At 41.8% G+C, this 16,781-nt stretch overlaps 1 protein-coding gene across 5 annotated transcripts in view; it reads right to left on the reverse strand.

Moving 5' to 3' along the window:
* RHBDD1 (rhomboid domain containing 1) overlaps positions 1-16,781 on the reverse strand; it is a 137,726-nt gene that overhangs the window by 59,193 nt on the left and 61,752 nt on the right. For all 5 annotated transcript variants that reach the window (XM_005676625.3, XM_005676623.3, XM_013973035.2 and 2 more), the window contains 3 exons: positions 14,623-14,711; positions 11,176-11,232; positions 720-863 (listed from right to left, as the gene is read on the reverse strand). In XM_005676625.3, coding sequence (XP_005676682.1) covers positions 720-863; positions 11,176-11,232; positions 14,623-14,711 — 290 coding nt within the window. The remainder of the gene's footprint in view (positions 1-719; positions 864-11,175; positions 11,233-14,622; positions 14,712-16,781) is intronic.

The raw sequence follows: 16,781 nt of genomic DNA on the forward strand, positions 1-16,781 counted from the left end.
AAGCGTCTGCTTGCAATGTGGGAGACCTCAGTTCGATCCCTGGGTAGAGAAGATCCCCTGGAGAAGGAAATGGCAACGCATTCCAGTACTCTTGCCTGGAAAATTCCATGGACTGAGGAGCCTGGTAGGCTACAGTCCACGGGGTCACAAAGAGTTGGATACAACTGAGTGACTTCACTTTCACTTTCTTTTCATATACTAATTGGTAAGAGAGTCATCTGGAAAGTCAGTTAAAAATATAAATTTCTAGGTTCTGCTCGCAGGGAGACTGGTTCAGCAGGCCTGCAGCCAAACCTTGAGTTTGCATTCTCACCAAGCTGCCCATGTGATTTTGAAGAAGGCTTGTAGGTGACAGTTTGATGTATAGTGACATATAGCATGCCTTATAGATATGCATTTCAAAGTAAACCCTTTGTTCATGTACCTAAGAATTTTTTTCTTAGGTTTCTTGACTTTAATGCCAAAGCACTGAGTGCAGCAGGCCTATAAAAAGAACCACTTTAACAATACATACATAGTCTGGCACCTTATTAGCTTAGGTTGCTGGGAATATGGCATCGCACCCCGTTCTTTGTAATCACAATCTGCACACATTTTTTTATCTACATCTCCTTTTTATAAACTATTTAAAGTTTAATTTGCTACAAACAGCCCTTTTTCAGACATCACACCATGTGAGGTATGTACTTTAAAATAAGTGAAGGGTGAAAATTCCCTACCTTGGTCCAAGAGGCTGGCTCTCAATGCTCTCTCCAGCTGCTCCTCTTCACTCAGTCCCGCGGTATACATGTCATAGTTCCTGGGGACATCTTCATAGGCACCTCGCCCACCATATGGGTAGTAATCCTGATATCCAGAGTAGCCTGCAGGCACAATGAACAAGTTATGGAACAATGCCATGGACTATTCCTTTTCATACTTCCTATTTTGTAAACAAAGACATTAAAATAATGTCATTATTTTGATTATAGTAATAATTCTCAAAATAAGAAAAGATGACTGGCACTGTATGATGACCTGGGGGGATGAGAGGGGGTAGGGAAAGGAGACTAGAGAGGGAGGGGACATATGTATAATTATGGCTGATTTACATTGGAGAAGGAAATGGCAACCCACTTCAGTGTTCTTGCCTGGAGAATCCCAGGGACGGGAGAGCCTGGTGGGCTGCCGTCTATGGGGTCACACAGAGTCAGACACGACTGAAGTGACTTAGCAGCAGCAGCATCGCTAAGAGTCGGGCACGACTGAGCGACTTCCCTTTCACTTTTCACTTTCATGCATTGGAGAAGGAAATGGCAACCCACTCCAGTGTTCTTGCCTGGAGAATCCCAGGGACGGGAGAGCCTGGTGGGCTGCCGTCTATGGGGTCACACAGAGTCGGACACGTCTGAAGCAACTTAGTAGCAGCAGCAGCAGTATTGCTATATAGCAGAAAACAATACAACATTGCGAAATTTTAAAATATATATTTAAATTAAAAAAAAGAAAGTTAAAAAAAAAAGATGACCAATGGAGAATGCCTTCATGAGGGTGGGTGATTATCCTGTCACCACGGTACCACAGTGGCCACATGGGACTGGACATGCCTGAGTCCTTCTGTGCTGAAGATGAAGTGGATATTAATTTATGTTTAATTGCTTTTTTATTGGAGTATATCTGATTTAAAATATTGTGTTAGTTTCTATTGTACTTCAAAGTGAATCAGTTATACATACACACATACTTACCCACTCTTTTTTAGATTCTATTCCCATACAGCAGGGCTTCCCTTGTGGCTCAGCTGGTAAAGAATCCACCTGCAATGTGGGAGACCTGGGATTGACCCCTGGGTTGGGAAGATCCCCTGGAGAAGGGAAAGGCTACCTGCTCCAGTATTATGGCCTGGAGAATTCAAACATGGACTATACAGTCCATGGGGTCGCAAAGAGTTGGACACGACTGAGAGAGTTTTATTTCACTTGGGCTTCCCTGGTGGCTCACACGGTAGAGAGTCTACCTGCAGTGCGGGAGACCTGGGTTCAATCCCTGGGTCAGAAGATCCCCTGGAGAAGGAAATGGTAACCCACTCCAGATCCCTGCCTGGAAAATCCCCTGGACGGAGGAGCCTGGCAGACTGAAGTCCACGGGGTCGCACAGAGTCAGACGCGACTGAGTGATTTTACTTTCTTTCACTTTCCCATACAGCAAGGAGACCAAACCAGTCAATTCTAAAGGAAATCAGTCCTGAATATTCACTGGAAGGATTGATGCTGAAGCTCCAATACTTTGGCCACCTGATGTGAAGAGCCAATTCACTGGAAAAGATCATGGGATTTTCCAGGTAAGAATACTGGAGTTAGTTGCCATGCCCTTCTCCAAGGGATCTTCCTGACCCAGGGATCGAACCTGCGTCTCTCGCATTGCAGGTAGATTCTTTACCACTGAGCCACCTGGAAAGCCCGTGCTCTATATTAGGTTCTTATTAACCATTTTACATAAGAAGATACTAATTGAGAAGGCATGAGTAGTACTGGAAGGGGACTGGAATGGGCTATTGATGTATGGGGTGGGTTCTTTCAGTGTACAGCTACTTAACACTGTCAGTGAAGACTTGGCTGGACATGAGAGAATGGTTAAAATGACAGTTGATAAAGCCTTACTGTCCAGTGGTTCCAAACAATGACAGACAGACCAATATTTACTACCTATACTGTAGGACTTCTGTGTTAGGTATGACACTTCAGATGGTAATAACTACAGTGAGATATAAAAGATAGAGTTTCTCTAATTGTAATTCTATGCCAGAGATCATAGTTTCTATTATTAGCCCTTTCAAGAAACTGGTTGCTAGATCAAAGGAGAGATGAGATAGTGTGGCCATTAAATAATGTTTTAAGAGTCAAACTTTTACATACTATTAACAGAGGGCAAATTGACTTTTGCAAGATGTTTCCATCAAACTTTTCAACTCAATTTGAGTTTATTTTATTGCTCATATTTATGGAATTTGTTTGGAAGAGGTTATTTTTCCCCACATAAGACTGACAACTTAATTCTGGCATAATGAGAGAGTGTGTACATGCTAAGTCATTGCAGTCGTGTCCGACTCTTTGCAACTCGATGGACTGCAGCCCACCAGGCTCCTCTGTTCATGGAGATCCTCCAGGCAAGAAAACTGGAGTGGGTTACCCTGCCCTCCTTGTGGGGATCTTCTCGAGTCTCTTATGTCTCCGGCATTGGTAGGTAGGTTCTTTATCACTAGGGCCACCTGGGACGCCCATAATGAGAGAGAGAATCCACTTGATTTTTTTTCCTTCTCTCCTGCCACTGTCATACCCTTTGAAGATAACATTTCAAATGTTTAATCAATGTGCTTCCTACCGTTCACTATGCATCTTGTGCCATATGCCTCCATATCACCACAGTACAGGCCTGAGTTTAAACTTATTGCTTTAATAAGACTATAGGGGTGTGGGGCGGGGGGGAAGCCAGCGAGAAGAACTCTGTAGGGTAGAACCTGGGTAATTAAAATTTCATGTTCAAAATTTCTGGTAATTAGTCTTAAAAAAGGAAATGACAATAGAACTCAGCTGGATAATCTAACTCTTAAGTGCTTATATAAATATTTGCCATGTAAAGTATCTGTGTCTGTTGGTTGTGTTTTTACAACAACTTTCAAGAGATTTAACTGACATACTATATAATTCATCAATTTAGAGCATATAACTCAATGGATTTTAGTAAATTCATGGAGTTGTGCCGTCATGACCATAAACAACTTGAGAACACTTTTATCATCCCCCAAAGAAACCTGCACTCTTTCGTTACGAGAGAGTTAACAGGCAGGAAGGCCGGAAGTTCCCCAGCGGCAGGAGGAAATAAACTGCAAGTGGCAGTCTGTTCCTCCTCTACACGAAATTAAAAGCGGCTTCTCGTAATTCTGTATTGAGGACATCCGGTTCGACCTTGAGCTAACCAATGTGTTTTTCTTATGTCAATGAAACTATGTGTTTGCTTTGGAATTTGCCTTTCTTCAAAATGGTTCCCCCTAAGACTTTTTTTCTTTCCTCACACCTTGGGCTGATAATGACTCAACAAGCCAGTATTCCTGTCAATTGTTTCATGGCCTGGGGATGACACACCTCAGGCCAACCTATCTCAAAAGTGCATACTGTGGGAAAGGGGCCTAGTGCAGCTCCTTCAACCTGGAGGCATCGCTCTCATCTGACTAATAGCTTTCTAACAGACATAGAACACCTTCCTAAAAACCAGAAAAGCAGGCACTCTTTCTGGCCCCTTCTGATGTCTATGTCAGAGGCTTTTCCTATCTCTATTATACTTTAATAAAACTTTGCTACACAAAAAGCTCCAAGTAGTCAAGCCTCATCTCTGACCCCGGATCAAAATCCTCTCCTCCGGAGGTCACAAATCCCACGTAACACACAGCTCACAGCAGCAACCTTTCATCTTGGGGGCTTGTCTGGGATCTTCAAGACAAGGAAAGGATGATGGAAGCTCTAGTTCCTTACTCTCCCAGTAAACATGTTTTCTGCTATACTTTACTAACTCTGTGGTGTGCCTGTGTGTGTGAAATCAACAACCTTTCACTTACCAGCCCCCGATCAGCCTCAGTTCAGTTCAGTCACTCAGTCATGTCCAACTCTTTGCGTGTGAACTGAAGCATGCCAGGCTTCACCTGGAATGACCATCACCAACTCCTGGAGCTTGTTCAAACTCTTGTTCGAGTCAGTGATGCCATCCAACCATCTCATCCTCTGTCGCCCCCTTCTTCTCCTGTTTTCAATCTTTCCCAGCATCAGGGTCTTTTCCAGTGAATCAGTTCTTCGCATCAGGTAGTGAAAGTATTGAAGTTTCAGCTTTAGCATCAGTCCTTCCAATGGATATTCAGGACTGATTTACTTTAGGATTGACTGGTTGGATCTCCTTGCAGTCCAAGGGACTCTCAAGAGTCTTCTCCAACACCACAGTTCAAAAGTATCAGTTCTACAGTGCTCAGCTTTCTTTATGGTCCAACTTTCATATCCATACATGACTACTGGAAAAACCATAGCTTTGACTAGACAGACCTTTGTCAGTAATGTGTCTACTTTTTAATGCTGTCTAGGTGTGTCATCGGAGAAGGCAATTGCACTCCACTCCAGTACTCTTGCCTGGAAAATCCCATGGATGGAGGAGCCTGGTGGGCTGCAGTCCATGGGGTCGCAAAGAGTCAGACACGACTGAGCGACTTCACTTTCACTTCTCACTTTCATGCATTGGAGAAAGAAATGGCAGCCCACTCCACTGTTCTTGCCTGGAGAATCCCAGGGACAGGGGAGCCTGGTGGGCTGCTGTCTGTGGGGTCGCACAGAGTTGGACATGACTGAAGCGACTTAGCAACAGCAGCAGGTGTGTCATAGCTTTTCTCCCAAGGAGAAAGTGTTTTTTAATTTCATGGCTGCAGTGACCATCTGCAGTGATTCTGGAGCCCAAGAAAATAAAGTCTGTCACTGATTCCATTGTTTCCCCATCTATTTGCCATGAAGTGATGGGACCGGATGCCATTATCTTAGTTTTTTGAATGTTGAGTTTTAAGCTGATCATCCTAGTCCTAAACAAACGCGGGTCTACTTTCTGCCTCCATAGCTATGCCTATTATGGACAATTTTATTAAAGGAATCATATAATATGTTGTGATTCATGTATGGCTTATTTCATTCAGCGTAATGTTTTCATGGTTCATCCACATTGTAGCACAAATCTTTATTTCATTCTTTTTTGTGGCCAAATAATATTTCATTGTATAAATATATCACATTTTGTTTATTCACTCACCAGTTGATGTCTTTTGGGTTATTTCTACCTTGTTACTATTGTGAATAATGCTACTACAAATATTTGTATACAAGTTGTTATTTGGACATATGTTTTCATTTCTCTTACCTAAGAGTGGAATTGTTAGGTCAGATGGTAATTCTATATTTAACCATTTGAAACCGCTAGAATGTTTTCCAAAGAAGTTACACAATTTTCTATTTTTTAGGTGGCTTAGAATATTGGAGTGGGTAGCTGTTCCGTTCTCCAGGGGATCTTCTCAACCCAGAGATCAAACCCAGATCTCCCACACTGCAGGTGGATTCTTTAGGTGGCTCAACTGGTAAAGAATCCACTTGCAATGTGGGAGACCTAGGTTTGATCCCTTGGCTGGGAAGATCCCCTGGAGAAGAGAACGACTACCCACTCTAGTATTCTGGCCTGGAGACTTCTATGGACTATATAGATCATGGGGTCACAAAGTGATGGACACAACTGAGTGACTTTCACTTTCACTTTCTTTACCAGCTGAGCCACCAGGGAAGCCCAGACATTAGTGGGGATTTACCAAGCACCTCCTGTAACCCAACTTCTGTATTCTCTCTCACATTTCCCATGTCAATATATAAACATTATGATATTTAAATCAGGATAAGGATATATCCTCAAATTCCCTCAACAATTTAGGACTGAAATGGGATCCGGACACAATTTTTAATATGGACACTCTTCCTCAAATTGGCTTCTACTCAACAGAACAATCAGAAAAATTCAGCTCCCACTACTGTGTTGGGCAACACATACCAGCAAGTTTCATATCCTAAGATAAAGGAGCCTATGGCACTGCTACAAACCTTGCTTTCTGTGCGTTTCACCGAAAAGCCAAAAAACATAACAAAACAAAAAAAACCCACCAACCAAAAAAAAAATAACCCCCCAAACCTTTCACATAAGGACAAATGATCAATACATAATAAATACATCTACTTCACAAAGAACAAAAAGACAGGGGCAACCACTCCACAACATAATAGAATATTTATGGACAAATCACTGAATACCACAGGATGCTTCAGCAATCCTGAATAGAGAGACTGCCCGATTCCCTAAGAGTGCCAGTTATTCCACTGCAACATGAGAAGCGCACTGGGCACTTTTCCATATGGCTCATTACCACTGTCAAATCCCAGTGGAAAGTCATTTTGTTGCAGAAGGTCTAAGCAGCATTTCTACCTATCCACCCTCAAAAATATTCGGCTAATTCAAAATCCAAAATAGCCCCAAAGCTCTGAATACCTATCTACACAGATACCAGAAACACGACATACATCTGTGGAGTTTCAATTGACAGATAAATTTGCTACGATTTGAGGCAATGTTTTCTTGATAGAGAAGAACATCTTTCTTCGTGCTATTTCTTATTTAAAGTACAACTGAGCAGTGCCTTCACAAAATAAAGCCTACAACTCCAAACATCTGAATATTATAAAATCTAATTTGGTACTTGCCAGACAAAACATGGGGAGAGAGAAAGGGAAAGTTTTAATGCTTTAAGTCAAAAAGACTAGTGTGGTTAAACGTTCTACATCGTCAGTCATGAGTTATCAACAGGACCGAAGATCCCATCAATATCTATTACAATGAGAAGAGGTCTCCTAGGACCAAAAATTTTCTACAGCTGTTCCACTGGCCCAATCAAATATTTTAAAATCTTCATAGTAAACATGGCTGGAAAAACCTAACAATCATACACTTGAGATAAATAAGTTTAAATTATATCCTGTGCTGAATGCTAGTCTAATATTCTTTTGTAGTTATACACTTTGGCTCTGTAATAAAAGAAATTCTGGTTATCATTATTCTATAAACTACTCCATCTGTTCCTTATACACATACCAGGATTTCATGGCAAAAGAGATCAAGAAACACCACCAAGATCAGAAAGATTGGTAACAGCTTTTTAAACATTCATGAGGTTCTGTGACCTATAAATTCTTTTCCAGCTAAGGACGGCCATATTCAGAATAAATCATTGCCTGTAAGAGATACATATGCTCTCATAAAAGTTCCCTAGGTGACCATTAGCATGGCCACCTGGCCTTATGTAGTGCTGCCTTTGAAGAAATCCAATCACTTCAGTGGAAGAAATATAAATATGATAATCTTCCAGGGGATAGGAAAGGAAGGCAAGAGAGGCTTTCACTGCTGGCTTTCATTCTCTGGTCTGTGTGTCTGCTCTGCTTATACCTCTTTCATATGAAGGAGGCTTTTAGCAGGTTTCCCTTTTTTTCTTAGTAAGTTCAAAAAAGATGAAAGAAAAGTCCGAAGGGAACCTGCCCTCTTTGGTAAGGTTAAATCAGTAGAATGCCCATGTCATATCCCTGTACAACAGAAACAGCAGAGGCTAGGAATCGGTGACTTGCATGTTTAGTCCTAGTTATGTAACTAAGTGCCCGTATGACTTTAGCCAAAATACTTAACATTTTTAAACCTCAATTCCCAATTGTCACAGAAGATGTTGGGATGAGGTCATTTATGATAGTTCAAGCCACGTCTGTGCACAAATATGTTATTATTCTCTTCATCCAGAGGATCATTCCTGTTTCTCTCGGATATTTAAAAAATGAACCAGGAGAGAAGCCCCTTTTCCTTGAGTACTCTGAGGTATTAGGAGCCATATATACTGGAGAGAATAAGGTCAACAGGAAGAGAGAAATCACAATGGGAGACAGAGCCAAAACAGTCTTCCTGTACGATTCATCTCTTTCGAGTCACATGGGCTGAGAAACCTCTACTCAAACTTAAGTCAGTGTGAGCTGGCCTCCATAACCAACAACCAAAAGGACCCAGTGTTCTTCCATAAGACTGCATCAGCTCTGTTGACAACTAATCATCACACCTCCTCTCTTCAGGTGAGTTCAGATAGAAACAAGTGAGCTTGCACTGTGTAGCAACTGTTCCTCTCCTGCACCAAGACCACAGTTCTAGGATTTTAAGCCTCCAGAGCATCAGAAGTGAAAGCCTCAGAGTGAAGCAGTTGGGGAACAACAGTATTCTTCACTATAGTCTATAAGCCTACGTAATTCCAATCATCTAAGCCTATGATTTTTCTTCCTGAATCCATTAGAATCACTTGAGAAGCTTTTTTTTTTTTTTTTTTTTAAAAAAAAGGCCCAAGTCCCTGTCTCTATCCCAATTATAACTTAACTGGTCTGGGTTGAATTCAAGCCATGGACACACTGTAAAAGCTTCGCAGGTGGTTCACATAAACAGCCAAGTTTGACCATCATGATCCAAGCCTTCACAACGACATCAAAAACGTATCTTGATTGTAACTCTTAACAGTATCATTCTACTGAGTAAATCATTCAGTGGCACTCCACTACATTCTGGAAATTCCACGCAGGCTTTTTCATAAAGGGTTGAAAAGCCCTTTCCTTTCATTGCTTTCCTTAACTTCATCAAGTTAAATAAGGATGCTTGCTTAACTCATCAAGACACAGCACTCCACCTCTTCTGGATGACCTCCAGTAACTGCAACCCTGCCCCCTCCCTCCAGGCTGAGCACTGACTGCACTGCATCAGTATCTCTGAAATGGGCTCCTACCTCTGCCAGGAAGGAACAGCTGGGCCTGGATTAGATCTCCTACCAAATCAAGTAGGAGATGGGAGAAAACATACGAGATGGATGTTTTCAGGCATTGTATAATTGGCAGTTCAAGATTCTGAATCTTGAGAGAAGGGAAATAAAGGAAATGAGCCTGAAGGCACTCTCTAGACTGTGATTCAGGGAGCAGGGAGGGACACAGGCAGATGCAGCAGGCTCCCTGAGTAGAGCTGGAATTTTCAGGGCGGAATACACCAAAGGAGGAAACTATGTGTACAGAAAAACCTTCGGAAATCTTCCTGGGGTCAACTGGAGATTCTGTTGAACATTAACTATCATCATGTTATTCTGTACTACTTGATTCCACGGTTCACCATTCTGTTTTCTATACCCAGATTAGTCCTATTCGCTTCTACTGTTTTGCCTTTCCAAATGTATGGCACCTACAATCAAGCCCTGGTTATAAACTCTGAGACAAGGACTATAGCTCTTTCTTTCTCTCCCACAGTGGTCAGTCTGACAAACGTGCACAACATGACCACTCACAGAGTGCTACTGGGTAAACCAGACTGAGGGTCAGAATACTGTATGGGAAAACAAAGCAAAAGCACCGATATATATCTAATTATATAATTCTTTGTGCTTGTATTATTTAAGCCAGGGGTCAAAAAGCTACAAGTCGGAGTACAAATACAACCCACTGCCTGTTCTTATAAATAAGGTTTTACTGGAACACAACTGAGGACCTTTGCTTATGAATAGTATCTGGTTGGCTTCCCAGGTGACACTAGTGGTAAAGAACCCACTTGCCAATGCAAGAGATGCAAAGACTCAGGTTCGATCCCTGGGTTGGGAAGATCCCCTGGAGGAGGAAATGGCAATCCACTCCAGTATTCTTTCCTGGAAAATTCCATGGACAGAGGAGACTGGTGTGCTAGAGGCCATGGGGTCACAAAGAATAGGACACGACTGAGTGACTGAACAGTGTATGGTCATCGTCACACTATGACGACAGGTTGCCTAGTTGAGACAAAAACTACATACGGTCAACAAAGCCTTTAGACTCTCAAACAGTAGCTACCTGGCCCTTTACAGGAAAGGTTGCTGACCCCAGATTTAAGTTACAATGGTTCTCGACAGGCAGGACTACAAAGCCACCCACTGCCTCTGGCACTTAGGCTCTCTGCTGCTTGTCTGCTGGTACTGATCCGGGATATTACAGTGCAGCCTTGCCAGGCTGGAACGTAAGGGCTTTAGCTTAAAAAAGGTCATATGCTTGAATAGGAAGTCCTTTCTACCTATTTACAAAGACCTCTAGAAAAAAAATACCTTCTCCTCTTTAACTGTTAAAGGAATGCCTATCTTAGCTTCTTCCAGTAAGTGTGATTCTTCCTGAATATGTAGGTGGAGTGGACCGTGGAGAACTATGAAAGTATATATGAAAGTAACTTCTAACACTTAGCCAGTGAATGGTCTCTTAGGCTGAGTATCAAGGGGCCTGTTTCCCATACAAATCTTAACAAGTCTGAGAAACCTCAAACCAATCATTTAACATTTTCTGGCTGGAGTTCCCTCTTTCCCTAACAACGCACCCAAATATGCTCCCTGGGCAGCGCCGCCATCTAGCTTTCAGGGACATTAGAGGCACAAGGACCTAAAGTCTGGTGTACTCTTCAATAGCATAACTCATATTATCTTATGGGAGCTCTGTAGTAACAAATAGTGTAATTTTAAAAAACAAGTTTAACTGTATTAAATGAAATAAAGTTACTTACCTGAACTATTAAAGTAGTACTGCTGTCCTGGGTAATCAATATTGGATGGGAAAATGCCTAAATATGAAGGAAAAAACAAAACAAAACATTTTAATTGTAGCCATAGGCTCTACCCTGACCCCTATTGCCAGTTTTACTGAGGTATGATTAACAAATTAAAATTGTACGTGTTTGGGTTGGTCATGATTTTTTTAAAAGGTGTACAATGGGATGATTTAATATACATATGTTATGAAATGATAATCACCATTATGTTAATTAACACATCTATCACTTTATATACTTACCATTGTGTGTGTACACATATGAGAAAACGTAAGATCTATTCTCTTAGTAAATTTCAAGTACTCTTTCAAGTATTAATAAAGTGCTATTAAATATAGTCACAATGCTGAACATTACATCCCCAGAACTTATTCATCTTATAACTGAAAGCTTGTACCCTTTGACCAACATCTGCATCTACCCCACCTGCCACCGCCTGGAAACCACTGTTCTACTCTCTGGTTCTGTGAGTTCAGCGTTTTTTAGATTTCACATGTACGTGACAACATACTTAATTATCCGGCTTATTTCACTTAGCACAGTGTCCTCCTGGCTCACCGACTTTATCAAAAACAGGATGAGTGTTCTTTGCACGACTGATAATACTCCATTATATATACACACCTACCACATTTTCTTCACCCATTCATCACCCATTTGGGATGTTTCCCTATACTGGCTATAGTGAACAAATGCTATAAGGAACATGGGAGTACAGATATATCTTTGAGACATTGATTTCTTTTCCTTTGGAAATACACACAGAAGTGGGATTCCTGGATCATACGATAGTCTTCTTTTTTATTTTTTGAGGACCCTCCACGCTTTTTTCCATAGTGGCTGCACCAGTATCCATTCTCACTAACACCCTCACCTAACTTCGTCATCTCTTGCCTTGGTGATAACAGCTGTCTCAACCATCCCTGACCGCCATCGCCGTTACAAAGCTGCAGCAAACAAAGCAGTATGTGCCTGTGTGTGCCCAGTCACGTAGCCGTGCCCAGCTCTCTGCAACCCCTTGGACTGTAGCCCGCCAGACTCTGTCCATGGGATTCTCCAGCAAGATTAGTGAAGTGGGTTGCCATTTCCTTCTGCAGGGGATCTTCCTGACCCAGGGATCGAACCTGTGTCTTCTTTGTCTGCTGCACTGGCAGGGAGATTCTTTACCACTGAGCCACCTGGGAAGCCCATTGTATACTATAAAGCTATAGTCAACAAAACAGGATGGTACCGGAATAAAAATAGACATGTTGTCTGATAGAACAGAATAGCCCTAAAGCTGTAACTACCAGCCTTTCCAACAGTTACTACCTTCTTTGTAACAAAGCTCAAAGTCATTATAAATAATTTCTGAACAATTAAAATATATTCTCTTTTGTTTGGGGTTAGTCCTACAGGGAACAGAATGTGGTGGGGACAGTGAAACTCTAACTTATACTCTCTGAAGTTCCTTAAGGTTCCTGATGACATAAGATGGTCTCTGCCTTCTAAAGGACCAAGCTTGGCCTTTGAGATCTCTGTACAAGTAGAGATGCTCTGGCTATAGAGAGAACATGCCCCATAACAAGGGTGTTCGTGAGCCATGTTCTTACCCTTCCTAAGGGACTTTCCTGTTTCTTACCCCCGAAAGGGCAATAGGACAGAAAATTTAGCACTGGTGAAGGAAAGGAGAGAGGGAAGAGTAACAGGGGACACCCTCAGTGTGATGCTCCTTTCCCAGGAGTTATCAGACAGTTCATGTGTTTCCACAGGGCTCCTGTGTCCCTTCAGTTCTCAAATCACTCTTTCTCCTGCTTTACTGGAAAAAAGGCAGAGATTGCAGGCTATTTGTGAACAGCACTGAATGTTTCAACTTCTAGTATTCAATTTTCTACTTATTATACTGAAAATATAATGATGTAAAAATAAGTCTCCTTAGAAAACAGGCAAGGTTTCAGGGAGAAAACTAAAAGTTAAAATGTTACAATTATGGGGAAAATCCTCTTTAAAAACAAAATATTTGCCTAAATTTCATAATATGTCTGTAAGAAAGCTTTAATAACCACTTAATCGTCACACACACACACACACAAAAGAAACAAAATACTAGACTTCTAAGAATCATTTCTTTTCCTATATCAGCACTGAGGACATTTGGGCAACAAAACTCATAACAAGATTTCCATAATTACGTTGTATCAAAAATATAATAAAATGCTACATTTTCAATACAGGGGGCTCCTGCTGTCTCCTCCAGGCACACACACCAGAAACACTGTAAGATGCAAATGTAGGAAAATAAAAACTTGTGTGGATGCAACACAGTCTGTAAAAATCACCCAAAAGTGAATACAACCAGCTAATAAAGGCAAGAGCACAATGTTTAGAAAGCTTTCTAATATCATGAATATTATATGGTTTGTAAGAATACCAATCATCGGCACAAATAGTGAAAACAAATTATTTATGGTTCAAGAGAAGGTAAAATAGTCTCAGAAGATTCCCCGTGAGTAAAAGATGAAATATTGGAATTCATATGGTCTATAGAACAAGTGTTTGTAAAACAGTTTCCTTATAAGTCACAACTAGTATAGCATTTTCAATTAAGAGAGCCAAACAATTCATAGGTTTCCTAAGTAAAATAAAGTATTTTCATTGAGCAGCAATTAGAAGGGAAATAATTTTTTTAATTAAAAAGCAGGAGCCATGCTTTAGGAATAACAGACTTGGTTTGGCCACGCATGAAAAAACGTCTCGCCCACCAAGGACCTAGTAGTCATTCTGAATTCTCTAAAATACTGACCTTGTACTTCAGTACAGATTTGTCTTTCTTTTTTCAACTTTGCCTTGCACTTTGAATTCAAGGAATTTTACAGAAGAAAGCATATTTTAAACCTGCTTTAGTTCTCTCAATTTCAAGGAAATAGTGGTTTTCGGTAAGTGGTAATAATGCTGTGGGTGTTTAAGTGTGTACCTCATTTGTCCCCTAAGAAAGCATCAGGTTTAAAACTGGGGCTTTCAGTCTTCTTTTTGGAGCCATGAGAGGACCAGCACCAGCTAGTTCAGTTCTTAGTTTAACAAGAGCCTATTAGGGAATTCCTAAGTTGAATCACAGGGAAACTTGGGGTTGCTTTTATTCCCATTAAAACGAAGATGAGCTTCCAACTAGTCAAGCCAAAGGTGTTCTGCGCTTATGTGCTCAGTTCCTCAGTCGTGTCTGACTTTGCGACCCCATGGACTATAGCCTGCCAGGCTCCTCTGTCCATGGAATTCTCCAGGCAAGAATACTGGAGTGGATTGCCATTTCCTACTCCAGGGGATCTTGCCAACTCAGGGAAATGAACTAGCGTCTTTTATGTCTCCTGCGTTGTGGCAGGTGGATTCTTTACCATTAAGCCAGTGAAGAAGCCCTGTTCTCCATACCTGTGCACGATTCCATGATCTTCTTCAGAGGCCCATGAGTGTACATCAGCCCAACAAGAATTCCAGCCAGATGCCCGGCAAAGGAAGTCCTAGGAGAGAAGGAGAACCTTCATGAGTGTTTGCTCTGCTGTGGACTACACACTGTCTTCTCAATAGCCAGGGGCGTGTCAGTTAATCACAGTTTGCAGGCTCTAGTTCTGCATCACATCTTTCATGCTGAGCAGCATTTAACTCAGTCCCAAGGGCATCACTTCCTACCTTACATGAAAAAAAAAGTACAATGAATAACAAGCAAAACAGGTTTAAAAGGCAATCTCCTTCCTTGACCAAGAGAAGTGACCTGGCTCCTTCAGGACAGCAGAAGCGTTTTTGTTAAGACAACCCATTATACTTCTTCCAGTTTTATGCCTGTAGCTCTTATTAGGAAGTATCAATGAAAACCATTTCCTCTGAATTAAAATCTTGAATTAGTCAGCCACTGTGAGGGACGGCTGTTACCTGTGTTCACTGCAGACCAGACAGCTACAGTTTTCCCACTCTGACTAGGGAGGCAAAGAGCAAGAGAAAACTTTGCAGAAGAGATTGAGATGTCCACCCTCTCTCGCACTCCTCACATAAATGTGGATCTTTCAGTCCCTCAGCCCCCCAAAAACCCCAAAATGTAAACCTCAAGCTTGAAAGATGAGATAGAGCTTTAAATCAGTTCCACTCTTCTTAAAATAGCATCTATGATTCGAAATTGCTTCTAAATATAAATACAAGGCAAGCCCCAGCTACGTATATGCTGAATGAGTAAAAGGAGTAAATTGAAGACCATCCAGCCTGGCTTTCTGCTGCCCCCAGCTCCCGCTCTCAGTGCAGCCCACGCCCTCCATCAGTTATTTTCCCCAAACGGAGGTGAGGTCATGTATGTCACTGCCATCCTGTTGGGCTCACTGACTCCTCTGCTTACAGACACTTTAGCCTGTGCTCAAGGCCTTCCCACTCATGGCCCTGCCCATCTCTTCTCTCTGTCCTCATCTCCTACTAAACCCACCCCTACAGCCCACTGCCATACCCCTCAATAGCTCACTGGTGACCCCACGGCTAAACTGAAGAGTACCCCGTCATAAAAACTCTTCACATCTCAGGTGAAGGGCTCCTCTTCCTTTGAAAGTTACCAAGGAGCTGATGTGAACTCCAAGAGCACAGTGAGTTTTGTGGTCTACACAGAGGTATCTCGCACACCTAGGATGGTGCCTGGCACAGGACAGACACCCAAATATGTGTGGAATGCATAATTCCAGTGTCCCAGGATGGTTTCAGCAAGAAGAGCAGGAGGCAACTTAAAGTCGCTGTGCCTTCGGCCTCAGAGCACTGGCTGTGCCATGGCAGGGACTGAGCCGTGCCACTGACGCCATCACCCTTGCGAGATGCAGAATCAAGTCCAGTATCCCTTGTGACCATGGCAGCAAAGGACAGGGGCAAGAGGCCCTTAACGCCACAAGTGAGGCTGCCACAAGTAACTGTCACGGTCTCAGGGCCAGGGAGGGTTGCTGGCTCACAGCAAAGAAACAGACAAGGGAGCACTTCAGAGAAAAAGATGAAAGGAAGCCTTGTGTAGTCAGGACGGTCCTGCCCAATAGCCAATTCAGTCACACTACTGCCCAAACAAGGCTCCGCATGCGTCTACACACACTGAAAGACATACCATGTGCGGGCGTGCATGTATGCACGCACATACACACATACACATCATTCCTTAAGGATAGCTGTTATTTTCATCAAATATCTCTAACTAACAGCATGTTTGACCTGATAATAAAAACATGGGATCAGACAGTCAGTTTTCCATTTTCAGGGAAGAACAATATTAACTGTGCTTTCCTTTAGCTTTTCCAAAAAAAAACCCGAACTGTACTTATTTTATTCTATTTTTAGGCAAATAAACTCTCCAACTAGTTCGAGGAATGGCAAAGAAAGTGGTGGTTTGAGCAAAGAAGAGTCCAGAATCAAAACTTTAAAAACAGTAACTTCAATTTAACTGAAAAGAATAAAATACATCAATATCTTTGAAACTTTTTAAGCCAATCTTTATGGTAAGTTATACATCTATAACATGACATGGGAGAAAATTTCAGTTTTAAATCCCAACCTATTAAACAATCAAGTTTAAACCT

Source organism: Capra hircus, chromosome 2, assembly GCF_001704415.2.
Source record: "Capra hircus breed San Clemente chromosome 2, ASM170441v1, whole genome shotgun sequence".
Lineage (NCBI taxonomy): Eukaryota > Metazoa > Chordata > Mammalia > Artiodactyla > Bovidae > Capra > Capra hircus.